General features: G+C 69.5%; 2 protein-coding genes across 5 annotated transcripts; one reads left to right on the forward strand and one right to left on the reverse strand.

The window, feature by feature from the left end:
• Positions 1 to 724: 724 nt before the first annotated feature.
• CBARP (CACN subunit beta associated regulatory protein) lies at positions 725 to 9965 on the reverse strand. 4 transcript variants are annotated; one of them, XM_057710474.1, is made up of 10 exons: positions 8448 to 9965; positions 6596 to 6709; positions 6341 to 6480; positions 6034 to 6098; positions 5529 to 5673; positions 5182 to 5353; positions 4826 to 4963; positions 4236 to 4446; positions 2785 to 2965; positions 725 to 1819 (listed from the first exon to the last, which is right to left on the reverse strand). In XM_057710474.1, exons 2-10 carry the CDS (start codon positions 6686 to 6688, stop codon positions 766 to 768), a joined length of 2199 nt encoding a protein of 732 aa, XP_057566457.1. In that variant the 5' UTR covers positions 6689 to 6709; positions 8448 to 9965; the 3' UTR covers positions 725 to 765. The 4 variants fall into 4 exon arrangements, with proteins under 4 accessions (XP_057566457.1, XP_057566458.1, XP_057566460.1 ...); XM_057710475.1 differs by lacking the exon at positions 8448 to 9965 and adding an exon at positions 6805 to 8414; XM_057710477.1 differs by lacking the exon at positions 8448 to 9965 and having other exon boundaries at positions 4826 to 4922; positions 5182 to 5277; positions 6596 to 8419.
• Positions 9966 to 11219: 1254 nt separating this feature from the next.
• Positions 11220 to 13165, forward strand: ATP5F1D (ATP synthase F1 subunit delta). Its single transcript, XM_057710488.1, has 4 exons — positions 11220 to 11567; positions 12003 to 12156; positions 12605 to 12693; positions 12813 to 13165. Exons 1-4 carry the CDS (start codon positions 11427 to 11429, stop codon positions 12933 to 12935), a joined length of 507 nt encoding a protein of 168 aa, XP_057566471.1. The 5' UTR covers positions 11220 to 11426; the 3' UTR covers positions 12936 to 13165.
• Positions 13166 to 15843: the final 2678 nt, after the last annotated feature.

The raw sequence follows: 15843 nt of genomic DNA on the forward strand, positions 1-15843 counted from the left end.
AACTTGAACCCTTGACCACTTGGGTTTTGTGTCTGGAACACCGGTGAGTCCTGGCGGCCCTGGACGGGCTACGCTCAACATGCGGAGGGCGGGTGGGGGCGCAGACACCGGGAGGGAGCGGGGCGGGAGGCGGGTGCGGGCCCGGGCCGGCGGCGGCGGGTGCAGTTATTGCTCGGAGGGGGCGCGGGCTGCCGCGAGCACTCGCCGAAGTGAGGTAACCGGCTTCCGGTGGGGGGCTGGCGGCCGCGGCCTCGAGCTAACCGCCCCACCCCGGCCGCGCGCACGCGCGGAGCCTCGGCACCCCGCGGGCCCCGCGCATGCGCCTTGGCGCGCGCTCCGGCGCGTGCGAAGCGGCCGCGTCTCGAGGCGCCGCAGGTCTCGGAAGGGCGCTCTGCGCATGCGCTCCCGCCGGCGGCCCCCTTCGCCCCGCCTGGCCGCAAGCCCCCGCGCGTGCGCTTCCCGCCGTCAGGCGCCCGAGGCGCGGCGCGCTCGACGGCCCTGGTCACCACCCCGAGGGCGCCACCGGAGGCCGAGGGCCGTTGATTGCGGTCCTCGGGGCCCTGCAGGTACGAGGCCGCCGCGCTCCCCTTAGTCGCCCGGCGGGGTGCCCGGCGGGGACTGCGCGTGCACCGCGGGGCGGCTGCGGCCCCGTGCGCGTGCTCGAGGCCCGCGGCCCCAGCGGCCGGCCGGCGCGCCCCCGGTGCGCCCGGCGCCGAGGACCCGCCGGCGCCGACTCAGCTGTCGCGGTGGGCGCGGGGCGCAGGCCTAGGCCGGACTGTGGTCGGGGGACGTGGGCGCGGCCGCGGCCAGCGCGGGGGCCGCGGCGCCGGGCTGGGCCGGGTGCGGCGGGAAGAGCCTGTCGTCGAGGCTGGCCGCCAGCTTGTCCAGCAGCGCGCCCGGGGGCCCGGCGCACAGGCCGGAGCTGGGGCAGCCGCCGCCGCCGCCGCCGCCGGGCTCCTCCTCGATGACGGGGATGGCGGGCGCGGCCGGCTCGTCGCCCGCGCGGCCGTCGGGCGGGCAGTCGACGCTGTCTCCGCGACGCAGGGGCGCGCGCGCGGGGCGGGGGGCGCCGGGCGGGGCCGCGGGGGGCGCCGCGCGCGCGCCGGGGTCGCTGTGCTGCCGGCCGCGCTGCTGCCACTGCTTGCGCGCGTGTGGGTGCGCGCGCGCGCGGTGGCGGGCGGCGGCGGGCGGGGCGTCGTCGAAGTGCGGGTCGTGGCGCAGGAACTCGTGGAACAGCGCGTCCGTCTTCTCGTCGATGCTGTAGTCGCGGCGCGGGGCGCGGCGAGGCCAGGCGCGCGGGCTGCGGGGCCGGGCGGGCGCCTCCGGCGCGGGCCCCTCGAAGCTGACGCCCACGGTGGCCTCGCGGCCCGCGCTCGTGAAGGAGGAGCGCTTCTCGGGCGCGCTGGGGGGCCCGTCGTCGCCCGCGCCGCGGCCCTCGATGCTGGCGTAGCCGCTGTCCATCTGCAGCAGCTTGCGCGGCCCGCCCGCCTCGCCGTCCGCCGTCCGCGGTGTGGGTGGCGGCGAGGGCGGCGGGAAGGCAGGTGCGGCGCCCCCGGAGCCCGAGCCCGAGCTGTCGCCGCTGCGCACCGAGTCGCGGTCGTTGCCGCTGCTGCTGTGGTCCGAGGCGGTGGCCGCGTGCAACTCGAGCGAGGCGCGCAGGCTCCAGATGTCGCGGTAGGTGGTCTGGGCCTGCTCCGGCCCCACGTCTCGCTCACCGTCCGAGTCTGGCTGCTGCTCAGGCCCCGCGTTGACGCCGTGCTCCGGGGGGGACTCGGGGCTCGCTCCTCCCGCGGCGCCCACCTCCTCGGCTGCGTCTAGCCTGCAAACCAGGCCGCAGACGTCAGGAGGCTGCACGGCCCCCCGCCTCCCCTCCCCGGCCACCTTGCCTCTGGGTCCGGGAGGGTGGGCACGGGTGGGAACCCCCCCAGGCTTGGCCAGGCCCCGTGGAGGGTGGTGTTCTGAATGCTGCCGGTCAGCTCTGCACTGGATGCTTTTTGGGTAAACCTGGAGCCGCCCTGTCAGCGGCCGTTCAACCAGGGCCTCTCTTACAAAATGTGAGGAGAGCATCCGCTGGCACTGCAGGGAGCTGGTCCCTCGCACAGAAAGAGTTAAGACTCTTTTTGAGAGATGCCTTCTTCCTAAGAGCTTCGTGTACCAAGGGGTGGCTGGGGATGAACTGGACCAAGTGAGGTCCAGCTCAGCCCCTATGCCTGGGTGACTCTGGGAGTGCCGCTTCAGCCCCCCAGAACAAAGACACACAAAGGAAGTGCTAACTGTGCAGCCCAGGAAGTGCCGAGTGTAGGAAGCCTGCCCTGCTCCCTGGATCCAGTTTCCTATTCCTCAGACTTGGGCCCAGAGCTCCTGCAGCGCCGCCCGTGGGCCGAGGAAGGGGGTGCCGCTGGCAGAAGTGGTCCTGGCCGTTAGCAGTCATCCAGCCCCCAGGAGCAAGGGCAGGGGGGAGGGACCCTGGGGCCACAGCGGAACCCCTCAGGCTCCACGCGGAAGCAGCGACACACACCCACAGTAGCCCTGCCTGAGCAGGCATCCTGTCTCGGGGACCCCGGGGCCTTTGTCCGGGGCCCTGCCTGCCGCTCTGCCCTTACCCAGTCTCCCCGCTTCCCTCCTTCGGTCCGTGCTGGAGAGGTGGCCCCAGCGAGGCAGCCGCCAGGAGGGATGCTGGAGCCAGAGGGCCACGGCCGCCTGTCCGGAGGGCCACCTATGGGGGATGGGGTGGGGCAGGGGCCCGCGGGTCCACCCCTAGCACCTCTATCTACTGAAAAATACCTGCCGAGAGTGGGGGGCGGGCTGGCGGGGCTGGCCAGAAAGGGGCGGGGGCTCGGGAAGGCCACGGCGTCACCAGTGCTGGCGATGTACTGGATGAAGTCCACGTGGGGGGCGTCCCCCTCCTGCTCCATGCTCTCGCTGGCTGCCCGCTGCCGCTGGAAGTGGTGTCGCTTGGGGGAGCCTGCACAGTGGGAGGCATGGCAGCCTGCCTGGGCCCCACCCAGCCCCAGGCCCCCCTTCTCACCCCCCGCCCCGCGCCAGCAGACACCGGCCTGGGACAGGTATACACATGGGGAAACCAAGGCACCAAGGGCAGAAAGGCCAGGACCAAACGCCCGGCAGCCACGGCAGGAGGGAGTGGAGGTGCAGAGGCCCCGACACTGGCCCTGGACGGCACTGACCCTGGCAGGCAGGTGTGGTCAGAGCAAGGACGTGCCCCGGACACCGGTAACAGACGCGGCCCGGCTGGAGCCCAGAGGGCCAGAGGTGGGGGAGAGTGAGGGACAGGTGATGGGGGAGAGGTGACACCCTCTCCTGTCAGCTCCAGCCCCGCCAGTGGGCCTGCTGGTTCTGGGCCAGGACCCTCCCACGAGGGAGGCCTCGGTGGGAACGCCTCAAGGGTGGAGATGACAGTCACCCACAAACAGGTTCTGGGCACTCCTGTGCCTGCGTCTGCCTGAAGTCACCTCCAGAATCACAGGCTCTGTCTGGGCTCCCGCTGGGGCAGCAGGATGAGCCCTCCCGTCCCGTCCCCTCCAGGGTTAGGAGCACTTCAGCCAGAACTCACCGCCCGTCCCATGGCAGCCAGAGCCAGGCCCCCGCAAGGGGACTCGCACTGTCACTGGCCACGCACCTTCCCTGGTCTCCCAGCCCGGAGACAGGCTTGTCCGTGCGCCCCGCCTCTCTGGCGCAGGGCACCAGGCGCCCCAGCAGCCCGGCCCCGCTGAGCTCCCGTGAGCAGGGACGGTCGCAGCAGGTGGCGCTGCCGCCCCACCCCCCACGCACGGTCCTCAAGTTGAGGTTTGGAAGCTCTATATCCAGGGCCCCACGACCAGGGGTCTGCAAGATGGAAGGCCCACCCCCTGTGTTTGTACATAAAGTTTTATTGGTGCACAGCCGTACTCTTTTACACACCAGCTAGGGCTGCTTTCACATCACCACAGCAGACAGCCTGACCACACAGCCAGAAGCATGCCGCCTGGCGACTCACAGGGAAAGCTCATCGACGTCCACGCTAGCCTGACAACCCCTGGCTTTACTGGAGCACCGCTTGCAGCCCTGGGTCCTTCTCCTTACCAGCTCTGACCTTGGGTGGGAGGCCCGCTGGCAAGCAGGTGATGCCTGCCCACACAGGGCGGGCACTAGGGACCCTCCAAGGGGGCAGAGCCGCCCCCTCCACATCCTCCTGGGGCTGCCCGGGGCCTCGCTCCCCACCAGGGGCCGCAGCTCACCTCGCGTGTCCAGACTGGATGCCCGCTGGCTGGGCTCCAGCTTCCATTTCTTGACCTTGAAGTAGGGGCTGGCCCCGTCCAGGCTGGCGTGGCGCCTCAGGCGGGTGAAGAACTGCAGGACGGGACCTGCCCCAGAGCCTGGGCCAGCCTCCCCAGGCCCTGCTGTGGCCCCCGGCCCACCCGGCTTGGAGCTCCTTGCCCCCGCGTCCAACTGTGAGGAAAGAGGAATGCTCTCAGACCTGTAGACCCCTCCCCGCTGCCCGAAGGCCCCATGTCACTCACGCAGAGGGCAGAGGACGAGCAGGGGGCTGGGGGTGGGTGGGGGCCACGCGAAGCCTGGGGGCTGGGCCCTCCTCCCCGCTGAGACCCGGCCTGACAGGCTCCCCAGGGCTCAGCCAGGTGTGGCCAGCTCTGTCCCCCCGGCCCTGGACACGGAGGGAGGGGGTCTGTCCCACAGCCTGGGGTGGGTCCTGACCACACTCTCTGCAGCTGCCGGACTGCGCCCGGCGGGGCGAGCCCGCCATGTGTGTGCCCTGTGCGCCCCCTGCCCCTCTTCCTCCCGAGCTCGTGGGAGTGCAGCGGGGCCTCACCGAGGTGCCTTCCCCGGAGTCGCTGGATGCTGAGGGGCTGATCTCGAAGTCTGCAGGGCCCACAGCCGAGTTGTAGGGGTCACCTGGCAGGGCGGAGCTGGGGCCCACGGAGCGGCCGGTGAGGGCCTTCCCCGGGGGCTGTGGGACAGAGCCGGGTTGGGGGAGGAAGCAGTGACAGGTCAAAGAGCACGGGTGGGGGGTGGGGCGTGCTGGACCCACCACCCGCTGGACCCGGCCAGGCCCCACTTCCCACCCCAAGGTGAGGGGCGCGGCCAGAGGGCAGGAAAGGTGGTGCCTGCTGGGTGCCGGTGGAGCCCCGCCCCCGGGCTCCGGGCCGGCTGCAACTCCAGGCTCACCTGGAATATGGCGAGGCTGGCCTTGGGGGCGGCCGTGGGGTGGGGTGTGGCGGTCGCACTGGCCTCGCCTGAGTCACACTCGTGGATGGTGACGATCTTGAGGGGTGGCAGGTGCAGGTGGGTGAGGCGGGCATTCTTCAGGTGGTGGAAGTCCCCCTCCGTCAGGGTGTACCTGCGCCCAGCGCGCCTGCCCGTCACCTTGGGCGAGCCGGGTCCCCCTGCCCACACCCCACTGTCCTCTCCGGACCCCCTGTCACCCTGCCCGCCGGGTGTGGGGGAGAGCCCGGCGGGGGCCGGCCGTGTGTGCGGTGACCTCCCAGGTGACCCCCGCACCGGGCCCTCCTTACCTGCGACCCTTGTCCTGGGCCTTCCGGCTCTGCTCAAACAGGGCCGCCTCATTGAAGGACACCCGGCGACCGGTGGAGCTGGTGGACAGGAAGCGCTCGGTCTCGGTGTCCTGGCCCTCGGGGTCCTCCCCCCTGAACTCGGGGTCTGCGAGGAGAGCCAAGAGAGGGTGGGCCCGGGGTGGGCCGCGCCTGGCGCCGGCGGGCAGCGGGGGGCCGGATGGGAAGGGAAGGGAGCGAGGAGGGCCCGACTGAGTCCCGGGACGGGGCGGGTGGGGCGGGGTGGCCGAGCACTCGCTCATCCGCTCACACGCGCACTCACGCAGCACGCGCCTGGGAGCACCTACGCGTGGGCTTAAGGAAACAGAGATGAGTCGGACTCGAGCTGCGCCCAGTCTGGTGGGGGAGACAGACAGACACAGACGGTCAGGCGGCCCGAGGGGGCGTCCGAGGGGCGCACGGGAGGGAGGGCGGACGGGTGGGGCCGAGGGCCGGCAGGGCGCCTCACCTTGGGCGGGGTGGGCGCCGTTGTCCAGGTAGGAGGTGGTGGTCTTCTCTGCTTCCTCCGTGGCTCTGGGGAGGGGCAGCAGGAGAGCAGAATGGGCCAGGGGTCCCCGCAGGGCTTATGACCACCGGCGGCATCCGGAGCTCACAGGAGCCCACTCCGTCGGACCCACCCCCTTCCCCTAGGCTCCTGCCCGGACACGTGGGCACTGTCACTCAGAAGCAGGCCCAGCGCGCCTGCACCTGCTCCGGGCGCGGGCTCGCACGCGGCCCTGCCCCGGCTCCCCTGCGGGGTTGGGGGGGCTGCCCACCTGTGGAGGCGCCGGTGGACCTCCCAGCAGCGCCTGCAGAGCAGCAGCGCGCCGGACAGCACCACGAGGGTGCCCCCGACGAAGAGTGCCATCACCACCACCAGCAGAACGTAGTTGTCCAGAACCGGGTCGGGCTCCTCCTGAGGGGCGGCGTCAGTCGGTGGGGGGCGGGGGGGGGGGGTCAGGGCCGCTGGGGCTGGACCCTCGCGGCCCCGCCCCACCCGTCCTCCCCGCCCCCACAACCCCCTCACTCACGGTGGGGCGGCCCGTGGCGTTGTCCCACGTCGTGGTCAGGGCGACAGTGGCGGCGGTGGTGGCAGCCGTGGCCATGGTGGCCGTGGGCTGCATGTTGAGGCTAGGAGGAGGGGCCTGGGGGGGCAGGGCCTGCTCAGCTCCGGCTCTTCTGTCCCTTCTCCCGCCCTCCCGGGAGCGGGAGCAGGGGCCCACACAGGGCGGTGACTCACGGAGAGATCGGGGGGAGCCCGGAGCCAGCCCCTACCCGGCTCAGATCAGACTTCCCTATCCCCATCTCTCAAAAGGGGGAGGCGCGAACGTATCTACAGCTTCCCCAGCCGGTGGGGCCGGCCCGGCAAGGTGGCGCGGGGCGGGAGCCCTGCCCAGGAAAGGGGAAGCGCCTCTGGGAGGAATGGGCAAACTGAGGCCATCCGCTCACTGCCGCCAGACCCCAGGGGCCCTGCCCGCCCCATCAGCAGAGCGGGAGGGGCCGCCTCGGTTCCGGAATAGCGGGGACTCGGGCCATCCCTGGGGCTGTGCAGCCCGGGGAGGGGGCAGAGGGGCTGAGCAGCGGGACCCCCAGGTCACGCCTCCTGAAGGTACAGGTCCCCCCTCCGCCCAGTGCCAGTGGGAGCGAAAAGGCCAAAGGCGGCGCATCTGTTCCCAACCCTCAAGAATCTGGTTCCCATGGCGACTTAGCGAGCAGGCCGAGCTGGGGGGGGGGGCGGGTTGCCAGGGAGCACTGGGGAGGGGAGGGGGCGCGGGGGAGGGAGGCCTCCTGCAGGGGCGGCTGGAGCCAGCCCCGGGCGGCAAGATGGCTGCTGCCGCCGCCGCCCGCCGGTGCCCGGCCGCCCGCGCGCCCCCGCCGCAGCCCGTCCCCGCCCGAGCCGGCCGGGCTCCACGTCTGCCTGGCGCCGGGGGCACTGAGGCCGGGAGGGTCTCAGCTCTCGGGAGAGCGACGGCCTGAACACTGCACCTGACCGCCCGCCCCAGCGCGCGGCTCCTCCCTGCGGGAAGGAGCGGTGGCCGCACTCTGGCGTCTCAGGGACCCGGGTCTGGGGCCGGGATGACCAGCTGCCCTGAGTGGGCACGGCGCGCGGCCCTTCCCCGATGGAAAGGGGAAGCCTGTGCACAGGGTCTAGCGCCCCCAACCCTTTAGGACTTTCACCCTTCTGGACAGCGGGGGAAACTGAGGCCCATAGCAGAGGAGGGTCATGACAAAAGCCAGGTGTCCTCGGCACTTGGGATCAGAGGCTGGCCGCGGCTCCTCTGCATCCTCGGGGGGAGGGGACGCTTCTATGTAGGTCGGGAAATGAGTTCAGGCTAGAGGGGGAGGGGGCAGAGGCACAGGGACGATGACAGGAGACCGGGAGAAACGGCAGGAGGCCGAGAGGGAAGAGAGATGGACACCCAGGGGGCAGGCGGGGACAGGAGCCTAGGGCGGAGGTTGCACGGGCCACCGCTAAAGTCCCGCCGGGCCCCGGCTCCCGATCGGGCTCGCCACCGCGCCCACCCCCGCGTCCCCTACGGGCCCCGGGGACGGGGACGGCAAGCGGTGAGGTGCAGAGACGCGACTTCGGGCACATCTCCAGCCCAGGCTAAGCCAGGGGGCGGACACCCCGTGGCCCTCGCCGAATCTCTCAGGGGGAAACTGAGGCTGGAGGACGGCGTGGGCGAGGGTCCCTCTTCCGGCCGCCGAAGCGGGGTGCAGAGCCCCGCAGGCTGGCCCCCACGGCGGCCCCAGCTCCTCCGCTCCCCGCCTCCGGCCTCGGCGCCTCGCGGCAGGGGGCCGATGGTCTCCAGCCAGAGCGGGCCGTGCGGCCTCGGCCTGCCCCCCGCCCGCCCCGCTGCAGCCCCAGGCCCGCGCGCCTACCTCAGCGCCGGGGCGCGCGGCCCATGGGCGGCGGGCGGGCGGGCGGCGGCGCGACGCTCCCGTCTGGCTCCAGCGCCCGGTAGCCGCGGAGCAGGCGGAGAATTTATGAATGGAGAGCTCGGCGCGCGGGGGAGGCAGGCGCGAGAGGAGGGGCCGTACACGTGACCGCGTTGGCGGCGAGCCCGCTCCGACCCGCTCGGTGCCGCCCGGTGCCGCCCGGTCCCCGGCCGGCCGGCCGCCCCCACCGCGCTCGCCGCCGCGTCTCGCTCGCTCCGCGCTGCCCTTCCGGCGGGGGCGGGGGGCGGAGCCTGCGCTCCTGGGCGCCCCCTCCCCACGCGGAGCCGCCCTCTCCCGACGCAGCTGAATCTCCGCCCCCGGCCCCTGCCGCACGATTCCCCGACCCTTCCCTGGACCCCGAGGGTACGGGGGAACCAAAGGGGTGTTGGTCCCGGGGCGCACGACTCCCCGCAGCCCGGAGTCGTGGGGCGCACAGACTCCCTATTCATCGCGTCCCCAGTTTGGGAGTCTCTGGGGCACATGTCCCGTCTTTCTTCCCCTACGTGGGTGACACGGTCAGGGTTGTCTTGTTAGGGCGAGCAAAGATAATGGAACACAATATTCTGAGTGCCACCAGGGCTTGCCTAGCGTCCGGTGACAACAGGCCTACCCTCGCAGGAAGCCCATGCCTGGTCAGCCCCGAAGCTCCTATTTCTCAGACAGTTGTGCACCATCCTTCTAGATGCTGAGGCCACCAACCTGCCACCAGCCTGGTCGGGGTCCCATCCCAGCCTGCCTGGCCTTGTGTTCAGCCCAGCACAAAGGCACCCCCTTCTTCCGCAGTGAAAGTGGAAAGCCCAGCCAACCTCAGGGCCTTTGCACATGAAGGTGCCAGGCCTGGGCAGCTCATTCTCTCCGGCGCTTCCTTAACTCTTTCCCAGTGGAAGAGCCTCCATCTCCTCTTGGCTCCCTTTCCTAACAAAGCAACTCCCACCCCCACGTCCCCAACCGCTGCTGCACTTAGTTTTTCTCCGAGGCCCGGCACGTCCACGTCTTGCCTGTTACTTGTTCCTGCGTGGTGTGTCCCTGCTTACCCCTGCCCCCACTGCGGTGACCTCCAAGGGCAGTTCATTCACCGCTGGGTCGCCGAGCACAGCACAAGGGCAGCACACAGGAGGGAAGGTGCGTGTCCGGTGGGTGAAAGGGTGACTGCCAAAGGAGAAAAAGGGGCGGTCGAGTGGACAATTCCCCGGGAAGGCTGGCTCCAGGCATGGGGCAACTGCATGGGCAAAGTCCCTGAGGTCCCCAAGTGTGCGGGCTGAAGGTGGACGTGTTGGAGGAGCCGGGGGAGCCAGCCTGCGTTCCCAGCAGGGGAATGAGATGGTCCGTGTGGCTGTGTGCGGACAAGGCAGCGTGGTGAGGGCCGGGGAGGCCAGTAACGGGAGCTGCAAGGGGCCAAGCCGGGTGGAGGAAGCTTGTCGATGGAGAGCTCCAGGAGAAGCCCAGGTTTGGAAGCTGAGTAACAGGTGGTGCCCCGACCCCTTGGCTACCCTGCGGTGGGCAGTAGAGACCAGCCCAACAGATGGGCTTGAGGAGCGGATTAGAATAGTCCTTTCCAGTAGGACCCAGGGCTCCGGGACGGGCCGTGCACAGGGCGCACCCCTGAGGAATGGGAGTGGAGCCTTCCTCTGCACACACCTGACTGGGGCCAGGATGCCCGGCGCATAGGACCGACTCTCACAGCGCCGGCCTAGAGAGCGGGCGGGGGTCTGGGCGCCAGGCCCGGGGCCTCCCTGGTGTGGGAGCCTTGCTCGGCCACGGCACCTGCCCAGGCACGGGCCCAGGTGTGACACCCCTCCCCTGCGCCCTGCACCCGTCCGCTCCTCAGCCAAGGCCTTTCCCGAAGTTGGCCCCAGCCCGCTCTCCGCGTTTCCCCGGAGCCCAACGTGGGGGCTGGGGCCTAACCAGGGGTGCCGACCTGCCCGAGCGCGGGGGCGGGGCGGTGACGTCAGCGCCGCGAGCGAGGCTGCGCGGGCCGCGGTGACGTCAGCGGAGCCTCGAGCCGCCCGCGCACGCGCCCCTGCGTCAGCAGCGCGCGGGGGCGGGGGCCGGGCGGGGCTGCGGGGAGCCCATCTCCGGGCGCGGCGCGCCCTCTGCCGGCGCCCTTGGGGTTGCAGCCAAGAGAGTCCCACATCGCCCGGCGGTTGCGGCAGCTCGACACTCTGCCTGGGATGCCTGCACCTCCTACAGTTACAGCCTGCCCCATCAGGCCCCCCCTACCCTGCTTTTTTACTTTAAAAAACATTTACGTATTTGTTTCTTTCTTTCTTTCTTTTGGCTGCACTGGGTCTTAGTTACGGCATGCGGGGTTTTCATTGTGGCAAGCAGACTCAGTTGCAGCATGCAGACTCTTAGTTGCGGCTTGCACGCAGGATCTAGTTCCCCCACCAGAGATGGAACCCCAGGCCCCCTGCTTGGGAGCACTGCGTCTTACCCACTGGACCACCAGGGAAGTCCCTGCTTTTTTAAGTGTTTGTCATCTCCTAACATCCTGTGTAACTTATTACGTTGAGTGTCTGTTCAACGCCCCCATCACCCCAAACCACAGCCGGAATCTTGATATTTCCCTGATGTCTCCCCAACGCCTGACTTCCAACGAGCGCCCCCAAAAGCTTGAATTAAGTGTCTCTCTCTCCGCTCAGGCTTCTGGCCCTCCCGGTGCAGAGCAGTGTCACCGACCCCTGCACCTGATCCGGGGCTGGGCGGTCTCGCCGGAAAGAAACTACAACCCCCAGCAAACCGCGCGCCCAGGCGGGGCAGCGTCCTCAACGTCGCGCGCAGTGCGCCGGGAGTCGTAGTTCGCGCCTGCGCCTGCGTCGGCATCCTTCTCCCAGAAGCGCCCGCGCGTCGTCCTGCTCGCCCTCCAGGCCGCTCGCGTCCCGCCGGGGTCCGCCCGCCGCCGCTCCGCGTCCGCCCGCCGTCATGCTGCCCGCCGCGCTGCTCCGCCGCTCGGGGCTGGGCCGCCTCGCGCGCCAGGCCCGCGCCTACGCCGAGGCCGCCGCCGCGCCGGCCCCCGCCGCGGGCCCGGGACAGATGTCCTTCACCTTCGCCTCACCCACGCAGGTCCGGCCGTCCGCCGGGCGCGGGACCCCCCTCCGGACCCCGGCCCCGCGTGGTCCAGGACCCGAGCCCCCAAGCCTCTGGTCGCCGCCCGTCAGCCCCCCCCCCCCCCCCCCGTTTCGACGTGCGCCCTTCCTCGCGTGGCTTAGATCCTGAGCCCCGGGCACCTCTCTTCGCTCCCCCGCAGGCGGCTCGCTGCTTGTGTCTCAACTGTGTCTCGTTACGCGAGGGCTGGGGTGCTGGCGTCCATCGTCAAGTACAGGCAGGCGCCGCAGCGCTGCACGAGGACCCCCCCGAAGCCTCCGCCGCAGCGGCGTTGCCTCTGCGTGCCGCATCCGCTCTCAGTCCCGCGCTGGCTGTTTAACTGCAGGGGAGACGGACTCTTTGGGTCTCAAAGGACTGGCCTGAAGCGACTCTTTCTTCACCTGTTTTCCCTAGGTGTTCTTCAACGGCGCCAACGTCCGGCAGGTGGACGTTCCTACGCAGACGGGCGCCTTCGGTATCCTGGCAGCCCACGTACCGACACTGCAGGTCCTGCGTCCGGGGCTGGTTGTGGTCCACGCTGAGGACGGCACCACCTCCAAATACTTTGGTCAGTCGAGTGGAAGGGCAGAGGGAAGGGGCTGGGGACGGGATGCACGTCTCGCAGGCTGGTCCTCGAGTTAGTGGGCAGCGTGAGGAAGGGCGCTGGGGACGTAGAGGCCCCCTCACAGCGGGTTAACTGTGGTTCCGGATGTAACCGTCGGAGGGTGGGCTTGGTGGGGACCCGTTGGAGGAGGAAGGATCCTGGATTCTAACAACACCTTTCACAGCGTTGGGTCACACACTGGGACCCAGCTTCGGGTCACCCCTAACCCTGGTTCGGCTGCTGCGCGAAGGGAGGGGGCTCTGTCCCCACGTCCAGTCCGCAGTGGATGCACTTGGGTGGCCCCCTGTCGTCTTGTGTGCTGGGGCCTTTGGTGCCACGCTGCGGGGTTGCCCTCCTGGCCTGGCAGGGACTCTGGGGCTGAAGTGGAGCTCTCACCCCGCCTCCTCCGCAGTGAGCAGCGGGTCCGTCACGGTGAACGCGGACTCCTCGGTGCAGTTACTGGCTGAGGAAGCTGTCACGCTGGACATGCTGGACCTGGGGGTGAGTGTCCCAGGGGAAGCTCGGGCTGGGAGCGGCCAGCGATGCCTCGGCTGCAGGGAGGGAACAGGTGCCCGGCTGGGGTCCCCACTTAGCCCTCACCTGCCACCCACCCCCTGCAGGTGGCCAAGGCGAACCTGGAGAAGGCACAGTCGGAGCTGTCGGGGGCAGCGGACGAGGCCACGAGGGCCGAGATCCAAATCCGCATCGAGGCCAACGAGGCCTTGGTGAAGGCCCTGGAGTAGGCGGGTGTGTGCCTCCCGCTGGCTCCCACAGGGAGATGGGGCCTGGAGCCGGGCGGGGGACAGCCTGGAGTGAGGACCCAGCTCCCGTGGGTGCAGGCTGCCTGGGAGGCTGGGGAGTGAGCCTGGGGGGGCTGTCCTCGCTGGGAAGCCTCCAGGGGGCAGCACAGTGTCACTGTCTGCACAGAGCACAGGGCTGTTGCAACTTTGTGCTAAATAAACCGAGGAAACGAGTCCGCTCCGGCAGGCCTGGTGGCTGGGGACAAGCTCTGGTACTTGTCCTGTCCGTGGGGAGCACTCTCACGCTGGGGGGCTCTCCCCCCATTTCTCAAGACCCCCCCCAAGCTGCTGTGCTGCCCACCATCCCCTGCCTTTGCAGGGTCTGCTGCAGACACCTCTGTTCCAAGTCACCGCCAGTGGACAGCCTACTCCCTGCTCGAGCCCCCTATTAAAAGCCTGGGACCCAGTGTGTGTACGCGGGCTTTAACCTGCTGGTGATGGGCTTGGGCCCCAGCCTGGCCTCGCCCCCAGCTTCCCGTGTGTGTCCAGTGGGGCAGGATGGTAATCGCCAGCCTCAGCGTTCCTGGGTCCGCAGGCTGTGGCCTAAAGCGTCTTGGCGATTGCCGTAAACGGGGGTGTTGGCGGGAGCACAGCCTGCAGAACCAGGCTGGGTGGCGGGCAGGGTGCTGGCCTTCACCCCAGGAGGGTGGGCACAGGCAGAGGTCAGCAGCCAGCGCTGGGGGACGGCAGGCAGGGGCGTGGCTGCTACCTCTGGGCTGGACCTGGGTTTCTGGACAGACATCAGGGCTTTGCCGGGTTCCGGGCTGTGACGTCTGCCCTGTGGGCTCCCCGGCCCCGCCCAGCTGCACTGGGAAGGGGTGGGTCCTGCCTGCTCCCACGGAGGCCCCGCCCTGTGCTTGCCTGGCCTGTGGGTGGCCCCAGCTGGCCAGGCGCCCGATCCCCGGTGGTGTTGGCACCTCCGTGGCACCCAGGCCCCTGGACCGGTCCCAGATGGGTGGAGTGGCCGGGCGGGGGCAGTCCTGGCACCTCGAAGCTTCAGTGCTGTCCCATCTCCCTCGGCCAGTAACTCCCTTTTGCAGCCACGGGGTAGCCCAGGTGCTGGTTCTACGTGGCGGGCAGGGGTCTCCTCACCTGCCTCCCTGCTCCTGCGTCAGAGCAGAGCTAGTGGGACATTCCAGGAGGGTGAGTGTGTGGGAGAGTTTGGGCCTCCCTGTGTGTCACTGGTGGCTAGAAGGTGACTAGAGGCCACTCCAGGGCTTGTCATCGGCACGGATGGGCTGTGCAGTCTTATGTCACAGTCCCGTGCGAGTGACTGTCTCACGGTCACTTCAGAAGCTCAGTGTCGGGGGAGCCTCCAGGCAGGCTTATGGTTCTGGGGGCGTGTGTCCGGGGCTTGCCGGCCTCCACGCTGCCAGGGACCCCCAGCTCAGGTAAGGCTGGGACAGCTGGGGGTCCCGGGTGCAGCCTCACCCCTTCCCTCCCTGTGTGCTGGCTTAGAGCCCAGGTCCTCGGGTTCCTTGCCCGGGTCCTTGTCTGCTCTGTAAATAACAGCAAGGACACGGCTGGGGGCTGGCCTGTGGGAGGAGACCCTCACCCAGCCACTGAAACAGGGGCCCCCACGCCAGGGAACCTGCCTGCTCCCTCACACCCTGAGGCTGCAGCTGGTGCCTGTGGGACCCAGCCAGACGCAGCTAGGATCCCCAGCAAGATGCAGGCCCCCGGGGGATGTGTGAGCCTCGGGATGCTTGCGCCTGAGTGGCTGCAGGAACAGTCTGTGCTGGCGGGTCCGTGTCCTGGGGTGGGGGGCACCCAGGGTGGGATCGTCACAGGGCCAGGAATGAGGGGGCACGACCCCTTCTAAGAGTGACAGGCAGGGCGTAGGAGCTCATCTGCCTTCCAGGAAGGGGTCCCCTTGTGCCTCAAGTGTGCTGTGGCCTGGGACCAGTTGCCACAGCACAGGATGCTGAGCGGGAGAGAACGGGAAGCAGGCTGACCTGGGACGTTTATCAGCTTGGACATGCAAAGCCAGGCGGGGGCCCCGTGCCAGGAGACAGCCCACTTCCCTGCAAGCAGAAGCACCGGGCTGGTGAGATCACAGTCCCGCCGGAGGTCTCAGCAACACGCCCACCAGGTGCCGCCTGCCCACCTGAGGGTCCCACCTGGCCTGCCTCTCCGGGAGCCCCCCAGCATTCAGATGCCCCCACTTCAGAGCCCACGGCTGCCTGTGTCTGGAGGCAGAGCCCACCTGGCCCCGTCGCCTCGTCTCGGGGCACTCACTCATTCGAGCCCCTGGTGGTCTGCACGGACTTGCTCCTCCCTGGAGCACTGTTCTTTTTCTCTGGCAAACTCCTATCCATCCCTAAATCCCAGCCTCCTGACACCCTCCCAAGGGCCCTGCCAATCCCTCCCTCAGGCCCAGCCCTGACTCTGTGGGGCTGGGAGTGTCTGGGTGTGCCTGTGACAGGGTGGGGGGCCAGAGGCTGCAGGAGCTTTGGGTGGGAACAGGATGGAGACCTGGAAAGGAGCACAGCCCTGGGAGGGGCCCCCAGGGCAAGGGTGGGGGTAGAGGTGGTCAGGTCAGATAAAGGGAGACACCAGATAAGTGGACAGGGGTGGCCTGGGATTCCCCCTCCTCTGGACAGACAGGGCAGGAGAACCGAGACGGCCCTATCCTCAGCTAGCGTCATCCTTAAAAAGCCCCCTACACAGGGCGACCAGCATTGGCAAACCTGAGGACGTGCCAGGCTTCTGTCTGTTGATGGCTGTGTGTCTCAGTTTCCTCACCTGTAAAATGGGTAGGGAGATTAAGCTGTGTTCTCTCACTTCATTCCACTGTCACCCTGCAGAGACTGAGGCTCACAAAGGTCAGTGCCCTCTGGGGTCACAGAGC

The sequence above is a fragment of the Hippopotamus amphibius genome, chromosome 15 (assembly GCF_030028045.1).
Source record: "Hippopotamus amphibius kiboko isolate mHipAmp2 chromosome 15, mHipAmp2.hap2, whole genome shotgun sequence".
In the NCBI taxonomy this organism is placed as follows: domain Eukaryota; kingdom Metazoa; phylum Chordata; class Mammalia; order Artiodactyla; family Hippopotamidae; genus Hippopotamus; species Hippopotamus amphibius.